This window comes from Ambystoma mexicanum, chromosome 7q (genome assembly GCF_040938575.1).
Source record: "Ambystoma mexicanum isolate Mex_15411 chromosome 7q, UKY_AmexF1_1, whole genome shotgun sequence".
Lineage (NCBI taxonomy): Eukaryota > Metazoa > Chordata > Amphibia > Caudata > Ambystomatidae > Ambystoma > Ambystoma mexicanum.
The window spans coordinates 117997176-118023791 of record NC_090941.1 but is presented as its reverse complement, the minus strand read 5'-3'; the positions used below and the strand labels follow the sequence as shown (position 1 = coordinate 118023791).

The window sequence follows — 26616 nt, the reverse complement described above, 5'->3', positions numbered from 1 at the left end:
GATCTTTAGGTTGCAGGTTCGAATCCCGGGAAGTCCAACTCAGCCTTTCACCCTTTCGAGGTCGATAAAGGAGTACTGACTTTGGTTTGGTGATAATTGTGATACATATGTTGTATGTACAGCGCTTTAACAAAAGTGCTATATAAATGATCATTTGACCGTTAGATTAGATATAGAATTCAGCATGGAGTCCTTGCCTTTCTGAACTCTTGTATGATAACATTGGCATACCATTTGGTAGTAATAGCTTCAGGAAATTAGGACTTTCATTAAACATCAAATTCTGCTATCGAACTTCAATACACACAATGCAATTCATGTTTGCTTTACTATGTATTTGGTTAGGTTTTTGTGATTTCAACATTTAAATATATTCAGGAGAGATCAATTGGCCAGACCTTGGAGAAATAATGAAAGTTGTTTTCTGCTACAATGCGGAAAGCTGCCGCATAGTAATGATTTCCATACAGTTTTTGCACATATCGGCTGGATGTCACATACATTTTACTCTCTTGCAAAAGAGAAAAGTCATTTTTACTCTCTTAAAATCACATTTACTCTGAAAGTTTAAAAATAGGGAGTAAAATACTCCCACCTCTAAATCTTATCTGGAGCACTGACTACTACCATACCTCAATCAGTTTGCTGTTTTGTTGCCTTAGTCGCACAAACACTACCGAGGCATTGCATGTGCCCTACCTGGTTTGCCTGGCTTAGGGAATAGGTATGGTTTAATTAGTGCAAGGACAAGTACTGTGAGCTGTACCTGTCGAGTTCTGTACCTGTCGAGTTGCCATTCTAAAAATATTGAGTCAAGCTTCACAAGCTATCAGCACCGAAATTTAATTGTATAATGTGTACATTATCATTTCGATTTGTCATGGAGCATGTATGAAATTTGCTGTTTCTCTTTACCTGTTTTTATATTTTTTGATCTGTACATTGTCAATTTGAATGGGCGCATCCATGTGCATCGCATTCATACTATTCACTTTTAATATCCTTTTAGTTTGCAAGTTAAAGAATATTGACATTTCAATTCAAAGAATTTCGAAGAAAAGTTAACGTGGCCACCTCAAAATTGTTCGCCAACATATGGCGTGGCATCAATGCAAAGTATTGTGATTTTGAATAGACATCTTGATTTATCTACATTTAATTTTGAGGTTACTTGAAAAAACCCAGCAGAGAGATTTTCCGATTAGTGGGGACCGCACTCTCACCAAGATGAGAAGCATGTGGAAGGTTGTTGGCCAGCAAGCCAAGTATGGCCTGTTAGGCAGTGAATGCTATGCTTCAGTTACTCGGTCAGAAAAATGTACAAGGAGCCATTGGCACCCAACTTCGGAAGGATATCAAAATATGTACATAAATGCCTATACTTACGCAAGTATGGAGAGGCAAAGCGGGGTCTCTTCTGTTCGCATCATGCATACCCAAGAGACCTGTGATGGGAAATAGGAGCTCTGCTGGTGTCTGTATGTCCAGGAGACTGTATAGTTAACCATCTTTACTTTTTACTCACTGGCTCTAAATGGACAATATCTACAGTCAAGCTTGATGAAACAATGAACACTCAAATAAGGATAAACCCCAGCTTGTGGTTCCTCAGAGAAAAGCACTGAGTCTGCTTAACCAGAAGTCCCCTAGGCCTGATTAAAGCATTATGGGGAGAAGTATACCTTTATGCGAGGATAGGTACAATGGGCCAGGGTTGGACTCTATTGGGAGATACTTGTCACCATCCTCCAATAAATCAAACAGGAAGAAAATTGATAAAATATGGTATTCCAGCTTCACCAACAGATATAAACCCCTCCACAGGCACTGGAAGCGCACCAGGAACAGGGTCCCCCTCAAATCCACAGACACTGAAACACACTACTATGCTAACTCTCTCCAAAAAATAGAATGCCGTTATACCCCTCAATTACTTTGGAGAGAGAGAAGAGGAGGAGTTAAGTAGAGTAGGAGAGAAGCAACAGCAAAAGGTGGAGGTGAGAACTAGGAGGAGCAGGGGGAAACAATTTAAGTTGCAAGCCAGCTATAAAATACGTCACTTGCCACTACAATTCTACACATATAGCACACCATTTCTTACTCACCAAGAGTCAAATATCACTAGCCAGTGGCAAGTGCAAATTTGTGACCCGGATTGGAAGAATAGATTGACAGAAGGAGTAAGTGGAGGGTGAGACAGTAAGAGTAGGAGGGAAGAGGCGAGCATGGGGGTGAGAGAAACAGCCTGTATCCAACCGAGTAAGTCCAATTCACCATGCAAATTACCCAGTAGACCACTAATGCTTGGATAGAGCAGGGTCAGTTAGGAAGTCCTTGAAGGAGTTTAGCTAGATGGCACGTAGGCAACCACCAGTAGTAGAAGGCAGTGATTAGACAGTAGTGGTCACAATTCAATAGCACTAACCAGGAGTTAGACACCTGGGTTAGGGAGGAGGGTTAATACAAGACTAGAGAGAGGGCAGCTTTAGGCCCCACAATGACCAAATATAAACGTTTGAACTGTCCACTAAGATGGAGTGATTTCGGTGCCGTCAGGGAAACTATGTAATCCACAAATCTGTTAAGTTGTCCGCAGGTCAGTTAGGCTAAAGACCATTTTCAATGGATCAGCTTTGGTGCCGCTGGAAAATACCATTCCTGCATCATTTTGTGTCACCCCAGACTCAATCATTTTACTAGACCGCACAATGATTTACAAAAGCCATCTCTCGCATCGTTCAGCGCTGCGCACAGCCAGCCCTGAAACCCCCACCACCTCCTCCCCTGTCTGCACCGTACAAACTCCTTTCCCACGGAAGGACAGCCATGTATTGTTGCAACTCGCCTGTATCTTTCTCTTCCTTCGAGCTCATTGCCCTGTGTGTGACCGGGGTGAATCTTGGCCCCTCTGTCCCTTTGATGCTGATGCACATCTAACCCCCTGAAGTGACCAGAGCATGCACCCACCACAGCCCTAAGTCCCCCCCTATACTTTATATTCAATGAAGGAACACCACCTATCAATCTGCATCATGAGGCACGAGGTAGATCAAACCCTTTCGTGGTGGGCTCTGGGATTAAGGCACTATTGTTTACGGTTTCTCGAGGGGAAAAGTATAAACTGGATATATGGCTGTTAGCAGAACTTTATAGCACCTGCACTAAATGTCACAGTTTAATGTGATTAATTGTTTCTAGCCTTTCTCTATGCAGTCAGAATAAAGAGATTAGATGATCTGTGCCCGACGCCTCTGACCTTAACCCCTTCCAGATGAGCCCAGCTGACCCACGTGCTGCGAGAAGCAACAGCTTTGCACCAACTAATCAAGATGCACCATCCCAGTATGGCCCATACTGCAACTTTGTAATCAACCAATGACTATGCAATACTCGTCACCTATACCGTTTGTCACGGATGACGAAAGTTGTACATAAAATGTACCGTTTCTGTATTGTTGGCAGAGCGCTCTCAGAGCAGCAGAGTCCTTTACTTGCATCTTTTACCGAATATAAACTTTGTACAACTTGCAATCTATCTCCTGGTCTCATTCCCTACTGGGGTGTGTCCATTTATTCTGAGTTTGGGATCTGCGTTTGGGGAATGACCATCTTCAATCGCCATCCCGATACCATCCTCTATTGCAGGAGACACCCCTTTGACCATGTTATCTCCCGACACCCCTCCTCAAATCCTTGGACCCCACCGTCATCTAGCCATCATCACGTCCTGCATGTGCAATTAGTGTGTGCACCATTTCCCCGACATGCCACTCTTTGGGAAAGCTTGCCTATCGGGGGAATGTGTGGGACGAATGTAGCCAAGTGGGACCCAATACATGATCATGGGATCTTTGATTGCCTATTCCAAAATGCTTCAGTTGATCATCCACAAGTGGAAAGAGAAGTAATGGTTGTCTTCTAGTCAAGAACACATGTGTGTTCATGAACATATAGAATGGGCCAACAAGAGCTAGCTTATCAAACTGGCAAGTGTACCAGGACAATGCCCCATGCGCCTCCACTACCTTACCTGTAGCCGAACACTTTAGTTTTGTCTCAGAGAAGTGCTAGCCACCTAGAAAGAAATTGCACGTCTAGTTGGCTCAGCAGTTTCCTCGCATTTGTGGAGGGATAAACATATGACTGGTGCATCACCAGCAGCATATTTTCTTACCCACCACATAACAGTGATGCGATTTACAATTACCATTACTGTCTATAAAGGACCTTTCTGAAAGGTATTCGGTCAACCATGGCTATTCGACTGCTCCTGTTGTAATATACACTTCTTAACCAAGTTTGCCTTTCAGCGACTTGGTTTGTCAGTGTTAAAGCATTTCTCCACATAGGCCACAAATAAAGTCTCAGAACTGTTTAATGGTAATGAACCCACCTTTGATTACAATCAGGTTGATTGGACTGGCTGTGCTAAAGCTACGTTTTCTGAAAACTCATTTCAGAATACACGTTACCATACTTGTCCCTCTGCTGCCCACAACCCTGATTTAATGACCTTGTAAATAATATAAGGACTGGTAAAGTGTACAGGTGTACCTGTGATTTAGTTGCTTTGTAAGTGGTGGGAGGGGATTATGTGTTTATTTATATTCTAAAGTACAGGTAAAGACTAGTCATAATAGTTTTGCAAAGGTAAACACAAACAGCAACATGTTTTAATCCATTAGATTGATTTGTGGAGAACAGTAATATGTGAAAGTTAGAGGGAAGATATCTGCCTATAGAAAAGGTATACCTGTTGACTCTGACAATGCTTGTATTATTTGTATTTATATTATGAGCACGTTTCAACAGAAACATGGTCAAGATATGTCAAAACAGTACACACAAACTTAGCTGTGTATGGTAAGTGAAAACCAGTAGTTGAGAGGGCAGTAAATTGAGATGACAAAATAATGAAAGCAATATCACCAAAATACAACACAAATTGGAAGCTACAAACTCAGACTACTGCTGTTAAGACCACTTTCATTCATGTTCCCTCTACTTCCTCGTGCCCACTCCAATACACCCACCAAGCCTCCCCCTCACCCAAATGTGCCTATAATCAATCAAGGCCTCAAAATGCCTAGGGGATTGTGTTCTCTCCGAATGGTAGCACCACAATACCTTCATGTAACCAGAGCCACATGTCAATTTTGTACACATGGTTAGTAAACTTCATTCGGGAAAAGCAACCACCGATTTGGCGTAATGTGGCAAATATTAAACATGTTTGATATGGCAAGGTAATTAAGGCCCTTGTCTATTTTGAGTTTTAGTGGACAGGTGTGCTTTAGCAGGAGCCAGGAGGCAAACATTTTATTATTTTGTATTAGAAATCAGTCAGACGTCAGTCACCCGCCTCCCTTTCCAAAGAGCCTCACCCTCCCACTTAACATCTTCTGGGTATCCCTGTGGTGGCCAGTCCCACAGTTTGAATTAGTTGCGACTTATAGACGGCACTTAATTAACGAAATTATTTTTAACTCCTGCAATTTTGGGCTTAAGAGGTTGCTTTAGCACAAATAGTTTTAGTTCACATGTGTCCCGTTAACACTAGAGGGTGCCAAAGCTATTGTTACGTAGGTCAAGCCATGCTACAGACAGCGCACACTGAAAATCATATTGGAGAGGCAGAAGGGGCAAGGTAAGTGCAGGGATACTACACTACTCTTCCAAGGCAACAGTGGTGCAAAAACCATAACTCGGGAGACCACACTAACCTCTAGTCTCCCAGAACAACTCGTAGGATTCTGATTGCTGAGGCCAAGGCGGCTTACTACTCCACACCATTGCGGCAGCCCCCAACAGGGGCAAAGCCCTCTTTGAAGTAGTTAAGAATTGTACCAAAACCTTACCCTACCCTGAAGTAACAGCAACTCATGAAAAATGAAAAATGCGGTGGCATCAATACATTTTTTTATTGTACAAATCGACAATCCAAAAGCCATCGAATCAACCTCTCACAGCATTAGCATCCCCTGCACGCTGGCATGTGCACTGCTCCTCTGGACCGAATTCACTCATCTATTTCCCCTGGATCTCCTAAAAATGATGGCTTCCCTCAAACCTACTTCTTACTTGGACTATATAATTCCAGCCTCCATCATTAAAGAATTGACGGGCACAGTGCTCAATGTGCTCCTCGATATCATCAATTCCTCCATCGCAGAAGAATCCTTCCCAGGTACTCTCAAAACTGGTCTCACACGAAAATAAAATCTACCCTAGATCCAGACAACGTAGACCACCATGTGCCCATTTCGAACCTCCAATTTATTGGCAAAATCTTGGAAAAAATAGTTGCTACACAGCTACTCGCCAAAAACGAACAATTCCCACTCCTGAATTAGTATCAGTCGGGATTCTCCCCCAAGTGTAGCATTGAAACAGCCACCATCCAGGTGGTGAATGATGTCCTCCAAATCTTAGATAAGTGTGGCTCGTCCTCTCGGCTGCATTCAACACAGTTGACCACTGCATCCATCTGTCTCACCTTGCCAACAGGATAGGATTCTCTGCCACTGTCCTCAAATGGTTTACCTCCTACCTCTCAGGCAAACACCAGGCTGTTCAAATGAACTTGTTGCATTTTAACCAACTCCAGGTCTCCTGCAGTGTCCCCCAAGGCTCTATCCTCTCACCAATCCTTTTTAACCTTTACATGAAGCTTTTAGGCACTCTCGTCAAAGATCCCAATATAGCCATCCACCAATATGCGGACTATACTCAGTTGTACATGAGAGTAAATAGTACACAGGACATAATTTGTCTCTGCAATTACCTAGCCATCATCCAGTTCTGGATGTCGACTGCCTACCTCAAACTAAACTCATCCAAGACTGAATTTGTCCGCAGAAGTCCGCCCTCTAAAAAAGAACTCGTCCAACAGTGGCACAATGATATGCACCTAGAAGTATTTGATACACAACTCCCAGATTCTGCAAAATCCTTTGGCTTCCCCATTGACAGCCTGTCCTTCCAGAAACACATAGCCAAGAAGGCACAAATAGCCTCTCTAAGAACTCCTAACCTTCGAAAAATCAAACCCTTCTTCCCTCCACAGGACTTCCGGACCGTAGTGCAGGCCCTTGTGGTCTCCCACATCAATGGGAGTAATTCTCTCCTGACGGGGTTCCCAGCTGCTCATTTGGCTCCCCTAAAAGCAGACCACCACGTTGCAGCACATCTCTTTACAGGAGCACAGAAATTTGACTAAATTACCCCATCTTACACGAACTATGTTAGCTTCCACTACAAGCTAGGATACTGTTCAAGACTGCCTGTATCATCTACAAAGCAGTCACGAGTAGCACAGCAGTACCTGGCAGCTAAGCTCCATACATCTGGTGGCACACGCACCTCGCGCAGCAAATCTATCACCCGGCTTGAGTCACAACTCGTCTGCAAAGAGGGGAGCCGCAACCAATCTTTCTCATGTTATGCACCCACCCTCTGGAACAGTGTCGGCTCGGAATGCTTCCACAATTCTGCAAATCTTTCAACACATAGTACTTTCAACAACACCTGACCAAGGACTAATTCCAATGGACGCACATACCGATGCAGACCAGTACTGCGCTACTGTTAAAAGAAGGCAGCCCAAATGTTGGCTACCCACACAGCACTCCGCTGCTCTCGAGCTAGGTCTGCGCTGTAAATAAAAACGTAAACATTTTTTAAAAAGGCACTGCTTCTTCTCCGATCAGTCAGTACCGTCCCTGATCTTTTAGGCCGGGGCAATTGAGGCAGTCTGCATGGTAAAAGAGGCTCTTCAGCAAAGTCAAAACGGATCTTTTTGCTTATGCTTCTGCCATATGGAGGAGAAGTGGATTAAAAACTGACAACTTGCATGCAGCATTGCCCTTTCTGGCATTAGTGTAGACATGGAAACGATGGGATTAGGTGGGAATGCAAGAAAGGGAAGTGCTCTGGATAATGTCCCATGACATCAGGCGGAATCTTTTCAAGCAGTGCTCAATAAGAAGCGTGCCAGAAGTAAAGCCGCTGTGCAAGTCCTTTGTTCAGCTGGGGCACCTAGCAGAGGAAAAAGAACAATCGCCAACACACGCTCTCAAACAGCAGCATTGCGGAAGGAAAGACATTTGGCACAGTCTGTAAACTCAGAGGGAAACCGCATCTATTACACAAGCGTTTTAACAAGCATACACTGAAATCCAAACCGAGGGATCACTAGCTGGTGATGTAACGTTTGAAAGAACATTTTCAGTGGCACCAAAACATCAAACATAAATTGACAGCACATGTGGGCGAAACTGTACTCACTCGGTCTCGACGGCTTGCGATTTCGGCCTTTATTTGATATGGATCATACTTGGTGTTTGTTGAAAATCCGGAAAAAGCTATAAGAAAACAAAAGGTTCCAGGTAAATTTCCAACCACTGGATTTTTTTTTTATTATTGGCAAACGACTGGCTTTTAGAATTAAAACTAAATCTTACATGCAGCGACTGCATCAAGAAAATTAGGAAAAACATTTCCAATAGTAATAAAAGACAACTGGGGTTTTTTGCGTGTAAATGGTCAGAACAGGTAGGAAAGATCGGACCACTGTAGCAAAAGGAAAGCAAAGTCAAGGGGGTAAACTCAGGAGACGGCGCAGGGTGCACTGGAAGCATTTCTATGGGTAACATGTAGTACACATTCTATCGCTGTATTGCCGTGCACACCTCCCCAAAAACTGGTTGTGCGCTGTACGATAGTAGTTGAGTTTCGGAAATCTAAAAACAAAGGCATAATTATTACACATTTAATGGGATTCAAACATAGGACCTGCAAGTTACTTTGAAAGGCATTCAATAAAGCACTAAGCCGTTGAGGTATCCAATTGGCTAGACAGTCAGAGGATAGAGTTCTGATCCAAGTGGCATTGTTCTCTGGGTCGGCTACACTGAATTCCAGTGCCAATCCAGCTCTTTTGGCACAGGTAATCAGCAAAATTATTTCCCCACAAGATCTTCTGCATCTACACTGAATGCAAGTGTTTCTTCGAGTACCCGCTCAACACTTTATGCAACCACCCTCCCAGAAATGTGATCCGATTCCAAAAGAGAGGCTCTACACGATTTGCATCCCAAAAGCCCTAAGCATTTGCCAAGAAAACCAACATGATCGGCGGGAGACATGTCCTTCATTATACCATAATATGTTTACATTTAAGCACTTCTAACCATGGCAGCTGGCTCTACCAGGCAGCAAGGCAGATTTAATAGACCCGAGCAAACAAAGCGAGGCATGCCACAGTTGTAAAGCTGGGAGTGGAGTTCAGTGCCACATCAGAAAGGCATTGTGGGTTGCAAATTAGCCCACATGCAAGCCTTTTGCTCCAGAAAATTGGGCAGTGCTACTTTATACATAGCTTCATCAACCCAAGAAATACATTTCTCAAGGCTGCAGACAACTACATAACTAGTATCATATACACACTATATACATTACAGGGCAGCGATTGCCACCCTAAATAAAGTTAAGGTGAGTTATTATCCTGTAGGAACATCGAAAAATTCTAGGTTAACAACTTATGATTTGTGTGACGGATTAGGACGAAATTTTGAAGTTGGATGCCCCCTCCTCCACCCTCCCCACCTAGATCATACATTTTCATAAAGATTCATTAAAAACTAAAAAGTTATTAAGATGACAAAACTAGATTTTTCTAAAGTTGCGGCCTACTTCCCATTCATTTTCCCATATACAAACAAGGTCTGTTTTTGCCGGACCGCACAGCCCAAACTGTTGGACGGTTTTAGACCAGGTCCGAAACAACTTGGACATGAAGCATTTAAAAGAGGCCTTTTTGTGGTTATTCCGTGCATCAGTTTTTTAAATATTTGACGTAGAAGCGGGTGCTGCCTTCTCAAAAAAAGATAGCTATATCTCGGGTAAATAACCAAAACTGGGGGGTTTTAGAAATGAAATGAAACTGCCATATTTTTTTTCTCTCAATGCAGGAGATCGTCGCGGCTGCAGCCGAGGATATGCAAAAAGGACAAGCAGGGAAAAGGCCATTAGCAGGTGAAAATATTTGCAAATGTGATCAGTCTAGAGGTGGGGGGGATAGAGGTCATAAAGTGAAATGTGGGAGTTGGAGGGGGGTCTAGGGTCTGAGTTTGCAACACAAAGCTTTTCTGTAACCTCGGCTATAACCTTGAATAGATGACATCTCAAAGCAAAATGTCACAGAAACAGTGTGTGCTGTGGGGGCCAGTGGGGAGGGCAGGGGAGGTGAGGAGGCCATCTGGGGAGTGGGGGAGATGGCACAGATGATGGGGGAACTTGGTGAGGGCCTGGGAGGCAAGAAAGCATTTTTTCAAGCCGTTTTCCCGATATTCGCAGCTATATTAAGCTACAGATAACCGCGGCCATCTGTAGTCTATATATGTAGTCGCACAGAAAGGCACTATGCACTTTATGGTCCCATACATGTACTGACCTTACAGCACTTTACTCAAATACTTTAACTCATACATATCCCGTTTACACGCACACAGCACTTTCAAGGCATTTTGTATAGCCAACACAATGCAGAAGTCCTAAACCACATTATTCCTATGCTTTTTTTTTTATAACATAGTGTTTGGATATGTTAAAGTTGGTGTTTTAGATTGTCCCTGATAAGTATTTGTCAGGCACTGTGCATTTACAGGTATATATTGCTTATTTCATGTATTTAAACATGCAGTAAGACAGGCTTCCAACATGGCCGACACAATCCGATCTAGCACATTGAGTTAACATTAGCAATGAAGGACTAATTACCTCACTGTAACCATAGAGTCGCCATTTTGCAATTAAGGTCAACTGACACATGGTTCACTTGTATGTGAACAAGCAGTTGGAAAAACTGTGAAACGCGTTGTAATGCGTTATTTCACTTTTGTCCACTTGTCATGAAATAAACTACTCTTTTGAAAATTACTGCATGCTGCCTAGTGGTTCATGCAGATCAGCAATCTTGATCGGCTGCTCCGGGGGGAGTGCAACACCCATGTGTGCTTGTGTACACTTGTTCGAATAGATAAATATGTGTATATAATTTGTGGATATGTTTGTTCTCTTCAAAATGTTCAGCATACTTCCCAACATGTTACAAACCGGAAATGTGGCATGTGGGTAGGCTCCATGGTGTAGACAGTGGAACACTTAAAATGTACCTTTTTTTGGATTTTGATTTTTTTTAAGCGGTCTGCAATGCTTACCCCTGCCATATGGCTCTTTCTGCCGTAGTTATGACATAGTTCTACCCTTGCTATTCCTAAAGTTCAGCAGTTCATAAAAACGTCAGTAGTTCATTGTTCCTAAACTTTCCACACAATCAGGATTCTAGCAGCTGACAATGGCGGCACTCACTCCTGAAGTCATGCGGGTTCCACAAAACAGTGATTTTGTAGTAATGCATGTGGCAGGAAACAGTGCATGTCTCTTCAATAGTGTCCGCAATGACGTTGTCTGTCACATTGTGGCAAATCTCTCATGATAATTACAGACACTTAATTTCCCACGGAAGTTGATGAATGTATGCCATCTCAACAGTACGAAGCTTCAGCCGTACACATACTGGTACAGCACCTCAAGCTTACACGCTTCAGCCCTACACGTATGGCACTTCTGTTGAGGTCGCTGCTGCCCCAGCTGCAGATTGGGACAGCAATAATGTTGCTGCACAATCTCAACACTCCATCTCAAAGTAGCTGGAATCGATTTACGGGATTCATGCTCATCTCATGGTCAGCTTTATGTAGCTTGCTCCTGAGTTAGAAACAAAGACAATTTCTTCACACCAGCTCCTGCAGGAAAGACTAGCAATATTGTCTACAAAGAAGCATTGGTTTTGTTCATTAAATAAACTTCAAACTAGGACTGAAGTAGTAATTACCATACAAAGCACGGGTACACCGGCAGTTTCATATATAAAACAACTACAGATAGCCAAGGTTATCTGTCGCTCTGTACTCGTGGCTATAGAAAATCTTTGTAAAAAGATATTTTGACAGGTACAGCGATGTCGGGGGTGAAGATTCACTGCATCTAGGACTCCCAACCAGGCAGTAACCGGGATTGACCCAGCTTGGCTTCAAAGCAAGGAAGCAGCAGGCACCCTTAGGCCATGTTCAGTCCCGGTTACAGCATTGATGGGAGACAGTCCACAGTTCTGGGGGCTGTGCGTTTTGTTTTAAATATCTCATAACACACTAAGAAAACCTACAGCATCCAAGTTATTTTTGGTATCCAGTGACTATATCTAAAACATTACAGAGTGGTGAATTTCAGAGTGGAGCATAATACCGAAATATGCTGCAAAAATTAAATAACAGGTAATGGGGTTAAAATGGTTCAGGAAGGAGTTGGGGTGGCGTTATAAGGGTAAATAAATGGGGGCTTGGGGAGGAACCCCCACACAAATAAATATATATTTTTTAAAATTTGTATTTTGGCTGCAATTAAATTTACCACTCTGCAATTCTGGTCTGTAAAATCACATAGCTGTTTATTTTTTTTGTAAACCGCGCTACTGTCAGTCCTTGAAAAGGATTGCACACAGATACCATTTTATTGCCTTTTGCTGAATTGCATTCTGGTATTTGTTGTCTCCCCATCAAGGTGGGTGGAATAATGCCACAATTGAACACTCTGTGCCCAACATAGTTCAATAAGGCTTTATATATTTGAGTGACAATATGGAATGTGTACTGCAAGATATTTGTATAAAGCAGACTATTGTTGAAAGCCAGACATGGGGGTGAGGAGGGGAAATGAGAGGGCAAGTCAGTCATGAGTTTTTGCCACTGATGTGGCAAGAGAGTTTGTAATCCGGAACAGTGGTGCAGTTGTTATCCCCCGCGATTGCGGCTGCTTTTCAGGTCACAAGTACAGGACACATTTGAGTGAAAAGCGTATTTTGTTTTCAGAGGGCGGTCCCTTGGGTTTTCTTGAGGTTGGCAAGCTTGCTCAAGTATTTGGCTACCATGATATTACTCAGGTTGTCATGTTCCCAGTGCCGGCGCTTACCCACAGGACCACAAGCACTTGTTTCATATTGGGATTTTGTTTACCAGGGAATATTTTAAGACAGAAAAAGGTTAGCACCCTATTTATTTGAACAGTTCCTCTAAGGTTATTTTCCTGGTATTCATTAATTTTTTTAAAAAGTCTAATGCTATTTTGTCTTGCGCACTTTCTTCTAGGGGAAGGTCAAATTAACTAAATTTGTATATTTCACTTTAAGATATATTTTCACTTACTGTGTACATTCGTGGGTCCAAGCTTCTGCGTTTCTCTATAGGGGCAAAAGTACCTGGGCATAGCTTATTCTTGCAGGCAGTCATTGTTTTCCTTTTCCATGCTGCTTAAATGCGGTTAGTTGGGGTAGTGCGACGCATCACAAAAGTGACCAAGAGACCGGCCATACATCAAGGGGCTTGTAGCACGCTGCTTAACCAAAGTGTGTGGTCCATGGCAAATAATGTAATCTTACTGCGCATTGCCTAAAAACATTGCGAGTTCTGAAAGCCTGCAATCTTTTATACATAATAACACTGTCAAAACAGGTCAAAATCAGTTTCTGATTGATGAATGTATTTGCAAGATGGGTAGCAAGTGTTTTAAAATATAGAGTGGTCGTGCCCAAAGGCAATGGCTTGTGGTCTGGCAGCGTTCTAAAAACTCAATAGAACACCACCACCACCCTTGAAATTCAAGGAAAACACAGTTGCAGGCACGTTAATGTGAGAACTTCATGCAACAAAACACCTGAAATTCAGCTAAAGCCACCTTAACTTGGCGCCCGCTGTTGCGCAGCCTATGACCACAATGATGACATCACAGATGACATCACTGAATGCACCACTAATGACATACATTGTCTTGTGTGTATTAAAAAATTTGAAACTATTTACAGATTACTTTTACTTTGTGTTTTATTTCAATGTCAACATGTTATTCACTTACAAGAGACAGAAATAAATATACATCTACGTACCAGTTTTCAAGCAAATGTTGGATGTTAAAACTTCATTTCTTTTCTATACACATATACATTTAGAGTAATACCTTTTTTCAATACCAATGTATGAAAATTATTCAAATATATCCTAATACTTAGTAATTCCCTGTTTTAAAGCACTTCTCATGTCATTTAGAAAATGATGCGTGCAAACATTTTTCTTACAATAAAACACTTGAGCATTTACTTCTGTTTATTTTTAAAACATCATATATAATAACGGGTCAACATGTGTCGCTTTCTACTTATTTCTACCAATTTCTTTTGTAAATGTATATAAAGATATTATAGTGAGCATATCTAAGATATATTTTGCAGGAACATTTTAAGCAGTATACCATTTATAATTCAGATATCTTTTACCAACGTACTACAAATGAAAGCTTCACAAGTAGTGATATGATGCATGTGTAGCTGTTTTCAGTTTTAAACAATGTACCCATTGTTATGAACTATTCTAAAATGCTAATATGAGATTTGTAGAAACGTAAGGGTGGTTGAAATATGGGCAAATATGTACAGTGATCTTATGTCTGATGCCAATAGTTAAATCATTGAAGTCATTTATGATGCTATTACTATGTCACCAGTGATGCATTCTGTGATGTCATCATTGTGCTCATAGGCTGCGCAACAGGGGGCACGAAGTTAAGGTTCCTTTAGCTGAATTGTAGAAGTTTTGTTGCGTTATGTCCACACCTTAACGTCCCTGCAACTAAAGTTTTTTTCTGTGAAGCAACCTTAACTTTGCGCCCCCTGTTGCACAGCCTATGACCACATCACTGATTGCATGTTGTAGGTGAAAACTGATATCACAAATTGCACCACTGGTGACACCACAAATTACATTCTATTTAACAGATTAAATCAATAGTGGCATTAGACATAAGGAGAACGTTTCTTACGTGTAACTCCTGTTCAATTCACATGCTAACAATATTCCCAGTCAGGCTGAGAATCCTCGTTTACCTTTTGATTCCATTTGCTAACAGCAAGAAGAACCTACATTTTGTAGCTTAACCCCCTTGCTATGGTTGGTTTTGGACCTCACCATGAGGTCAGTGGTTGAGGTGTACGAAAAAGTAGTAGTGGAACTATGTTCACTGCTGGCCGGCACCCACTCCCCACAAACCTCATCACCACGCCCCCTCACACACACAATACAAACCCCCAAACACTTGCACCTGCTGTTTAAGGAAACGTCCAGTGCACTGCACTGAAAATGCAAGTTTCAACTTCTTCCTACACTTATTTTAAAACGACACCATCCCGGAACAGTTTCTTTTTAAAATAAAAGTATAGGTGCTGCAAAACGTAATTGAAAAAAAAGCAGAGGAGCAACGCTCCCGACCGCTCCCGCACACTTCGACCACTGGGACTAGTCCCTCTTCCTATTCCCCTCAGATTCTGACCCCCTGGCGACAAACCACCCAGAGGGCATACATGGTTTTACCTGAAGGAGCTGAAGGATGGCGCATGTGAATCTATGAAAGATATCAATGCTGGAGGAGCTACAGGCAAGAAACGTTCTTCTCCAGCAGTGGATCTTTCATATCACATCCCATGAATAGATTATGTAGCAATACACAGTAGATGGTGGTGAATAAAAGGTAAAAACCACTACTTTTCGTCCAGTAAACCCATAGGATCGTACCTCATTGGAACATGCATAGAAGGAATGCTCTCGTTGCATCCTTGGTGTGCTGCTTCTCCAGGCAGCAGCATCTCGTGAAATTATGTGGCACTTACCAGGTAGCCACCTGGCAGATTTCTGCGATCAGAACTCCCGACCACCACATAGTTGAGGCCGCGCCATTGCTCTTGTGGAGTGTGTGTAAGTGGCGCCTAGAGGGGCTTTGCCGCTGATTTGTGACAGAATGCAAGGGTAGAAGAGATCCACCTCGCTATGCTTTGCTTCGAGCATTGCCTTTATTCGTTGGACCACACACTAGAAAAAGCAGCATCTATTTCCGGAAGGATCAGGTCCAGTTAATGTTTTATTTCAACACTCACTTGACGTTGAGCGAATGCAACACCACCTCTGCTGGGGATGTTGGCTTGTTGAAGCAAACTTGTAAGGCGATCAGCAAGTTTTTGTTTAAGTCCGTGGGGACTTTGGGAATGAACCGGGGGTTCGTCATGAGTACTTTTTGAAAATGCAGATAGGGCTGGTTAACTGCAAGGACCTGCAGCTCAGATACCCTCCTGGCCTACGTTACCACCAGAAATGCTTCCTTCCACGATAGATATTTCAGTGATTTAGTGGCCATCGGCTCAAATAGTTTCTTCATGAGTCTTAAGAGCATCGTGATAACAGTTTCACTGGTGGGAGAGTCCTAAACAGGCCTCTGAGGAAGTGCTTAATTAGCCTGCGGCCGTAACGGGGAGTACCTTTGCTCCGCCTAGTGTATCTCGAGATGGCTGCCAAACCTACTCTTCTAGAGCGGTGAGCATGGCCCCGCTTGGCTAGGCCGAGTAGGTATGGCAGTATGTCCTCTGGCGTCACCCGTAACGGGTTAAGCCTCTCCTGGTGTTGCCCGCTCATAGTTCGCACCACTTGCAAAAGCGCTTCAACTTCAGGCCTTTTGACATATTAGCTTAGGGGGCCCATGGCATGCTACCGCCAAATTGTCCATGCACTCCTGCAATACATATTCAAGCCACCAAACTCTGCTAAATCAGGAGCCATGTCGTCAGGTGGATTGATTGCAGGTTGTGGTGTAAGATGTTCCCTTGACCCTGGGTGATGAGGTCTGGGCAGTCGCCGAGTAGGATGGGTGTATCCCTGGAGAGCTGGACCAGGTCAGCGTATCAGGTCTGGCACAGCCAGCTTGGCGCAATGAGTTGTCCCCCAGCGCTGGAAGAGCGTCTATAGCATTGAGGGGATGAGCTCCCATTCGTGGCTTTGCTACGTCTGCCTGCTGAGGCTGTCTGCCATCTGGTTCAGTACCCCTGAAAGATGGAATGCTTGAATGCTGAAACCGTGGGCAATGGTCCAATGCCAGGTCAGTTTGGCTTCCTTGGACAGCATCTTGGACCTCGCCCACCCCCTGCTTCCACGGGTAATACATTGTGGTGGTATTGTCTGTTAGGACTTTGACCATCTGGCCTTTCAGTATTGGAAGGAATGATTTTAGCGCCCACCGAAACACTCTTAGCTCGAGTAGATTTATATGGAGGGACGTCTCCTGGGGCATCCATAGCCCCCTGACGTGAAGCTAATCCACATGTGCGCCACACCATTGCAGGGAGGCATCTGTCTCCAGTGTTTTGTTGGGCGTTGGTTCCTGAAATGTTTTCCCTGTCGGGGATTTGGCCCTTTTGGTCCAACATTGGAGTTGTGAGCACAGTCTGGAAGGGATGTGCACCTGGTCTCCCCATTGGGACCAGTTTTCCATGCATGATGCCATTCTTCTGAGCAGTTGCATGCAGTGGTGCACTGTTCGTGTTTTGTTTGGTGGGATTGATTTCAGCAGTTTCGCAAGGACATTCACTCTATGTTGCAAGGGGTGCACTCTGGGTTCCTGGGTGGAGGATTCCACTCCAAGGAATATGCATTTCTTCGATGGCTGTAAGAAGGATTTCTTGTAGTTGATGGCAAAACCTAATGTTTGGAGGAGACCGACTGTTGCCACCATAGAGCACTTCACTCCTGCCCTGGATGGTGCACGCACTAGCCAATCATCTAAATAGGGATAGACGTGATCACCCTGTTTACGGAAATTGGCCGCCACTGGCGCAAGGCACTTTGTTTTGGTGCATAGATCAGATTTTAGGCCGAATGGAAGCACTCTGAATTGGTAGTGCGACTAGCCGACCACGAACCAGAGATGCTTTTCCGGTGCCCTGGGTGGATGGAGTCTTGGAAGTATGCGTCCAGGAGATCCAAGGACGCAAGTTAGTTGTGGTGTTGCATGGCTTCTATTACGTGCTGTAGTGTGACCATGGTGAACTTTTGGCAATTGATATATTTGTATAACCCCTGCATATCTAGGATGGGCCTCCATTTTCCATCCAGTTTGCAGACAACAAATTACCGGGAGTACACACTCCCCTTCTCCGGAGGTCCCGGGGGACATTTTCTATGGCCCTTTTTTTTGCAGCATGAGCTGCAGCTTGCTGATGAGCGCATTCTTGTGCACCTGCGGTCGGCGGTCCGCAGGCATGGGAGGAGGTGTTTGAATTCTAGCAGATGCCCCTATGAAACCACATCCAGCACCCATTTATCTGTTATTTTTCTGCAGTTTTGGGCAAACCTGGAGATCCTCCCTCATAGGGTGCTGCAGGATGCGTAGGGACTTCTGGGCTTTGCCCTGCTGTCCCCTCTGGAATATCAAGCATTGCATGTGGCACTGGCTCTACCCATAGTCTATGGTCTTCTGGTACCCTTGGTACGCTCTCATACCCCTGGGAGTAATATGGTGAGCCCCTATGGTATTGCCTTCCTCTGTTTGACGAAGCAGAACTAACAAAAAGGCGGGCAGTCCTGCAAGGATGTTAAGGATCCAACTGTGTCCATTTTAATAGTTGAGAGTTTCGTCAATCTTCAGCCCAAAAAGCTTGTCGCCCTTGAAAGGCATGTCCACTACTTTGTGGTGAACATCGGCGCAGAAGTCGGTGCATCTGAGCCAAGCTGGTCTTCTTAGGACTGTCCCCCTTAGCCACCAGTTTGAATCCTGTTTCTGCCATGTCTGCCGCCATGTTGATCCCTAGGTTGAAGGCTTCTTCCCCTTCCTTCAGGATCGTCTCTGCATCCTTTCACTTTACCTCTGGGAGATGTTGGACAATCAGAGCCAATTTATGCCAAATCTCTATCGTACCAGGTGATGAAGGCCAGGGAGTTGGCTGCCTTCACCATCGTAGCCCTTATTGCCAGGACCTTTTTCGCAAAAGTGTCCTGTTTACGTGCCTCATTTCTCGGGGGTACTGCACACTTCTGCTTGTCAGATTTTGTCTATCGGCTTGCCAATGCTGAGACTACCGACTTGGGAGACAGCTGAGCAATTAAGCACTTGGGTGCATTTTCTGGTGGGTTATATTTCTTATCAAGGCATCCTATAATGGCTGGAGTAGTGAATGGGTACTTCATTATCTTAAGCCCTTCTTAAGAGACATGGTCAAGGATAGGTATTGAGACGACAGTCTTCCTCCTTTTTCTCATGTGGTCAAATAAAAAGCACTTCTGAGGCAAGGAGGACAAATTCTTTGCAAGCTTTCATAATGGTGGAATTAAACCCTGTGATGTCATCTGGGGAGATGGTTGTGCTGACTCCTCATCGGGGGTGGGGGGGAATGCCAGTGGGGAATCAGTGTCCCAATCGTCGTCTTTCCACAGGGAGCAGGACGATGAAGACGTAGTGTGTCCCTGGGCTCCCCTGCATCTGTATCCATTAGTTCCCCCTCTCCTGCCACTGACCACACCACTGGCGAGACTCCTTTTGGGTGAGGGCGAGGTCAGCGCCAGTGATTTACTTCTGCCCCGGTGCCCAAGCCGGGATCCAGGGGAGAATGACCTGGACCACAAGCGTCCTCTGGAGGACCTTGCTGACCTGACCTACATCTGGAGATGAGCGGAGAGGAGGGCGGTCCTGCTGGTTGACTTGGAGGCTGTAGGGGTTTGTATGGCTGGCATCACTGGCCTGATTAGTGCTGCGTCAAGTCGGATGATTGCCTGCTGCAACGAAGAGAGTAACTGTATGGAAAGCAAGGCTGGCAGGTTTGTTAATAGAGCCTGTACCTCTCTTTGCTGGACTTGTAGGTGGGAGGGTCCTGGCACGGGACTGGGCCTACCTCCTCCTGTGGTTCACCACTCGATTGGCCTTCCTCTGGAATGTGCCTCCCTGGTGTTGGTGGCATATTCGGTGCCTCCCCTTGCATTATCACAGACTCCTCCGAGTCTGACGATTGGGGCTGTTGGTTCTCAAAGTCGGTGTCAATTTCGTACTGCAATATCTCCTTAGGAATCACTTCGGAGAACTGAATTGGGGAAACCGGATGTATGGACTTGACCAATTTTTGGCCCGCTACCGGAGGCGTCTACTTCCTTGGTTGAGGAGGCTGGAATGGCTGCTCCTTAATTTTTTATTTCTCTGTCGACTAGGGTGTCGTCGACTATGTCAGCACTGAGTCGTCCTTTCGCAGCCTTGTGCCCAGGGGATGTTTCCGCCACCACTGCAGTCATCGTAGGCAGCAATGAGGTGTCCGTGCTTGTGCTGTCCTTCTCCGTGGATGACTTTTTCGGCGACACAGTTTTATGGAGTGTAGTGGTCGAGCCTGTTTTATGGAGCATCGTGGACAAGGCAGTTTTACAGGGTATTGATGAAGGGCTAGTTGCCTGGTGTTTCGTAGGTGAGCTGGCCTTGTGTTTGTGCTTCGTCGCTGTTGATGAGCCCACCTTATGTGTCTTTGATGCTCCTGTTAGTTTGACGAGGTTGATGTGTGTTTATGCGCTTTCGGCATATCAACAGGTTGCGTCGATAGTGTTTGTACCCTTTCAGTGTAGTCGATGACAAAGGGCTTGCGTCTACGGCCAAAGACGGCGATGCCTGCGGGCCCCTGGGGCCGGTCTTCGCTAGCTCTGGAGGTTTTGGGAGTTCCTCCCAAACCCCCCCGCTGAAACAAGTGCAGACTCCGACAATCTCTCCATCCTCCACAGACTTCTGCTTCCGTTTTTGCGTCGACTTGGTGCCTTTCGCCCCAGACTTCCGCCATGTTGACCGACCTTCTCAGGGTGACGACTACCTTTCCGGTCCCTTGGAAGGCCTCTTCTCGCCCACCGTTGATTGCTAGTATGCGTGGGCGACTCAATGTTAGGCCTTTTTAGGCAGCCGCTCTTCTGACCTGGCCCTTTGCCTTAACCGGAAGTCCTGCAGGAGTGGCCAAGTTTTTGGTCGATTCGCAATCAGAGGGGTACTTAGAGTAGTTCCCCCTCATTGAGCCAGCAGACCAATCACGGATTTCTATCCTTGAGTGCCTTGTAACCAACAGCTCTACAGATGTGCAATTGTTGACCATGTGGTGCGGGTACAAGGTGAGGAAACATGTTGCTTTCTTCCCGCACTGCATGCCGCACAAGTACAATTACTCCTGGGATACAGTCATCCCAAAGTCACAGTAACTTGAATCCATGTTACGCTTCTCCAATCCGGATGTTTTGAGCGGCTTCTCTTTGCCTCCACATCCCCAACTGGGCACCTTTTCCCCCTTGGAAGACATCCGCAGCAACGCCGTCCCTATTGTAAGCCGCGCCATGTAAAGACCTCCCAACAGCTTCACCAAGTCGGACACCTCTTCCAACATGAACTTCTTACATGTCGTTGAGGCAATGCGGTACTTTCTTCTGCAATGAGGTCCTTTCCTCATGCATGGAATCTAGTACTAGTCCAACAGTCTGCAAGGAGGCACGCCACTGACCACAGCGTTCCATACAATCGCCATCCTGGCGGGCCCCAAGCAATTCGGAGCTCCGACAATGGCATTGCTGAATAGGGAGAACTAGGTAAATACATATTGTTTCTTCATACTTTCTTCCTGCACTGCATGCCGCAGTGCCCCTCCTGCTGGTTTGCTTCTGTGGAATATTTTTACCCATGCCAATGCACCCGACTGCACACCTTTGCTAATGGGGAGAGTATCTGCCAAAATTGGAGGCGCTAACCCCTGTGCACGCCAAATCTGCAAAACTGCGCATGGTTCATAAACCACAAAAGAGCTGCACACCCGACACACACAGGCAAAGTTGATGTCAAAGCAAGAACTCCCTGAGAGAGAATGCCAGTGAGTGTTGTTACCTGTCACATAATCAAGGCCACAAAAGTGGCCTAAAATCCGAAAATGCCCTTAAATACAGCTTCCTAATCAATGGCAGCCTTACAAGTGCTATTTTGGCTCTAAATTCAGTCATTTTCCCAGTGAATTATTGAAGGGAAAAGGGTGCTGAAATCAGACTCCCCAGGCAGTCAGAGGAATCCATGCCTCGTGACTGACCGCTGCATCAGAAAATTAGCTGTCAAACTCAGTTTAAAAGTGTTTGTTTCCTGATTAAAATTGGCTAATACGCGGGAAGGGCTAATTCTTTTAAAATGTCCAAATACCTTATAAACTGTGCTTATATTTTATATGTGAAATGAAAAGACTTTAATTTATAGAAACCCAGTCTGGAGGTAATCAACTATTTAATTCTGATCTGACAGCCCAGCCTCGGAAAGACTCACATTTCTGCTTGACACTCAATTGCTACAGGAAGGCTAATGGCTGCTTAATGGTTCCCGCATATTGCCAACAAGGAACACAATGAGACTTCATTAGACATTCGTCTTGTGGCTGAGTCAAGAACAAAGGACAGGCTCTGCAGGGGATGGACAATATGCTTCCCTCTGCACCACACCCTGATCAAAGGGATCAGACAGCTGTTCGTTGAAAGGAGAAAAAAAAAACCTATTTTTTAAATTAAGTTTGAAACTATTTAACGGTGCAACCTGAAGGAGTATAAATCTAAAAATTGGAAGATGTTAAACTAATTTTAGGCCAATGCTTTTAAGACATTGATGAAATCTGTACCACTTAAGGAACCAAAGTTACAAAAAAATCCTTATGGTAGCAGAACTATCAATGTTGCAAGCCTACATGATCCACTGATAAGCACCCAGAGGTGTACCGAATTAGAAATTATTAATCCAAACTGTTATGATTAAAATTGATGAAATCCCATAGTATGACAAGGACAGCTCTCACGAGATGGGAATTGGACACGAGGATAAACCATAAAAAATGTAATGCATGTGTGATTTTAGTAGATGGCATAATTGTAAAAATGTGTATTTATGGGAAAGCTAAATTGTGGTCAAAATCAATGTGGGAGTTCCTAAATCGCATCATAAAGATGACAGCTCTGTTCAGATCGCCAACTAGGACAAGGCAAGTGCCTGTGGACACTCACAGCCGTGGGGCTGTGTTTTGAAATTCTGCCCACATCATAAACTTATGTGATGGCATTTGATAGTATAAATATAGGAACTTCACTCCACTCCACAGAGACACTGCTTCCAGAACCCATCCAAATTAAGGCTTGCCTGCTGAAACTTGCATCCTGTAATCTGCCGCGTCCAGTGACCAGAAGGGCCCATTCAAACCCAATCTGAGGCGCAGTCCACAAAATGACCAGAACTGCACCGCTGATCCAATCCCTCCCGAGGTGCCCTGCTGTCGGTAGACCTGAACCAATTCAATGACCAGAACCGGACGGTCCAATTTAATTACAAAGGACTGTAAGTTAATAGGAAGAACAGTGACCCATAGAATATCTGCATTGTATTATCCCAATCTCAACCCATCCCATCTTTAAATTCAGAACACTAGTATTGTTAGAATCCTTCTTGCGCTGATTTTTCTCATCGGTGTTACAAAACCATAACTCCTTAGTGATTTTGAGTAACTAAAGTAATTCCAGAAAGAAATTGAGTATCCACTACGTGAATGGTTGGGCTGGCCACATAGCTGTGAAGATTCATGTGTGGCCTCCTCTTTTTCATAGTCATTAATATAGTGTAATAAAACGTATCTGTCATTTTTAAAACTGAATTCCTGTTCCATTTTTGCGCCTATTTTGCAAAAACACCTCTCCCTAAAACCTTCATAACTTTTTCAATTTTAAAGATAGAAATGAAATTTCAACTCTCACTGATACCCAAGACCCTTGGGCAACATCCACAAACTGTGCATTTGACCCGTTTTTCTCCAATATCGCATAGTAAAAGTTTGCCACGAATTTACAGTTTTCACAAGTTTACACGCGTCTTTTTCCCCATTTCAAAGTGCTTCTTCCATCCCATCCTGATCGAGAGTGTGTCCTGTTTATATTATAGCTCATGTGTGTTAGGACCGGTTTAGTGTTGCTTTCCTCAGAATTTTTCTCCATTTAAGCATTTTTGCACTCGTTTGCAATATCTTACAAAACAATTTTCACCTGTCAGTTTAAAAGTGTCATTTTCCCAAAACGGTTTTCTCTCTTGTTTGGGGGAGGGAAGATTGCATCTAAACTCTAGACATTGTCTTTCATTCCTTAATACCTGCTGATTACTTACATCTGGGTAGGATTGCTCATTTGTATTTAAAAAACGTATTACCCTAAACGCTATCTGTTCACAAACCAAACCTGTTCTTTTTCCTGTGTTTCTATTCTGCATTAGTTTAAGTGAATTCAATTGCTTTGCTTATTTTTGAATTGTATCGTCACCCCTTGGTGATTGCTGAAAATATATATACACTCACCTGCTGCGCTTCCCACCACACTCCTAACACAGGATATATATATATATATACACATACATACATATACATATATATATACATACATACATACACACACACACATTTTGATGGCCTTTTAACTTTTATGCCATCTTGCAAGGCACTAATAAAGACGTGTATTTTACCACTATTTTTGGTGTCCGGATCCCTTTACTCTATGGATGTGAAGAGTGCTACTCACCCTGCCTGACGTTCATCAGTGCCCAGGAAAAATGTACACCCTACAACGTGTGAGCGCGGAGTATAGCACCAGTGGGATCTTTCTTGGCAGCGAGCGCACGGCAACAGCACGTTCTCGAAGACTTCATTGTCCCGTTGCTGCTCGGGTCGTGCATACGGAGGCAAATCAAAGAGGCAAGAGCGGCATGACATCAAAGGAAAACCCGGAGTGGAGTGAAGCTGTATGTCGGAGGACTGACAGCAGAACAAAGCGGGGTGTGTACTAATGTCATGGCAGCTATTTGCGTCTTATTGCCATAGAGGTGCCGGATGCAACCGACACCACACCTAACCATGACCTATATACCAACCCACGACTAGCACAGATATACTTAATACTGTGCCAACAGTCCCACATCCTACGCAGTGCACTGCTCAATTGGACTTATCTCTACAAGCAGTTACACTGCAAGTGCCGGATCACCTACAGAATTCTTCTGTAAAACCTTGCAATATGGCCAACTCCCCAAGTAACAGAGGCAATCAGAAAGGCACAAGCCATAACATTGTTTAATGAGACTTTACAAGTAAGCAACACAAGCATACCCACTGCAACGGCACCTAAAAGTGACAGTGAATTGGGTTTACTTAAAGAACTAGTAAAATTATAACGCAGGGAAGTGAGCAAATGGTGGGAGGAACACTCACTTCAAAATTACATCGAAGTACGCAGAATCCCACGTGTTTTAAGAATTCGGACCATTCCTTCCTTTGAAGAATTAGATCCAATGATGCTACAGGAATGGAGCATCGCCACAAATGGATGCTCCAAAACCTTTTTGCAGTTATTGGTGAAGTATGCTGGTGCTGACCGCAACAAAACATTGAAATAAATTAATGAAGTAGAAAAGCAATTAAAAAAAATATCCGAAACTGAAGAAGGAAAGAAACTAAGGAGCAACATGGAAAAGAATTTAGTTGAATATGAAGAGGAAATAAAGCAAAGGAAACAGAGAAAGTTTTTGAGAGATAAAGAGGATTATCAGAGAGGAAGAGTCTATATTTTTGCCAAAAGATTTGACTAAATGAGACAAGTATCCCTATCCAGGCCAGGCCGATCTACTGAAGAAAATGAAGGGCAATTGAGTGACCAGGCATAAATCTCAGAATCTGATCTAACAAGCAGTGAGACCGACAAACCCAACATTCGCAATCATTTTTTAGACGAAATGCGTCTATTACGCCAATACGGCAGAAAAAAAAAGCCACAAAGAGGTGGAAATCAAAGTCGGGGGAAAGGCAGAGGTGGCCGAAAACCATGAGGAGGGGGAAGAGGAGCAGGCAGCGCAACGAACAATACCCCGGCCAGATCGCTGCGCTCTGGAAAGTAGCAGAGGCAAATGATGAAGACGACAGAAGGCTGAGGATAATCAACTTATCGGATCATGTCCTCACCCCAAACCAGACAAAGGTACTCAGTCTAGGTTTAAATTTCTGCTCCAAAGCTAAGAACGATTATGCGCAAACAAGAATCGACTTTGATCAATACATACGAAAAATACGACTAAAGAAATTCTTTGCAACCAATACATATAAAAGACGCCCGAGAGAAAAAGAGACGGGCCACACTGAGGTTCAAATTAAGGAGCTAAGCACATTAACAGATTTGGTTGACCTGGAAAAAGGCATAGCCGCAGGAGATCAAGGCGAACCCATAGACTTGAATGAACTGGACATTAGAACAGATTGGACTATGAAGAGTCAATTGAAATCTAAATCTACGTTCAATCCTGTGGCAAACCTTGGAAACAACATTGAGGCATTTCAAAGTTTAGTGATTGAAGATCTGAAAAAACTAAGAAGAAATGAACAGAAAAGAATTTGGAACAATCTTTCTATCACAGACAGGCAGGCAATACAAGAGTTGCATGAAATCAAAAATTGCATTATCAAACCCTCTGATAAGGGGCGGAACATACTCCTACAGAACAATAAGGACTGTATACAAGAAGCTTACAAACAGCTAAATGATAGCAAATGTTATATGAGAATTAAAAACAATCCAATCAAAGAACTGGAAAGTAAAATTAGCACGCTCCTCACAGAATGGGAATCAAAAGGCCTAT

The 26616-nt window shown here is 44.0% G+C and overlaps 1 protein-coding gene across 1 annotated transcript in view; it reads right to left on the bottom strand.

The window, feature by feature from the left end:
- Positions 1-26616, bottom strand: part of WWC3 (WWC family member 3) — a gene marked incomplete at its 5' end in the record, with an annotated part of 1141234 nt that overhangs the window by 729875 nt on the left and 384743 nt on the right. The window contains one exon of the mRNA XM_069639076.1: positions 8287-8363. Coding sequence (XP_069495177.1) covers positions 8287-8363 — 77 coding nt within the window. The remainder of the gene's footprint in view (positions 1-8286; positions 8364-26616) is intronic.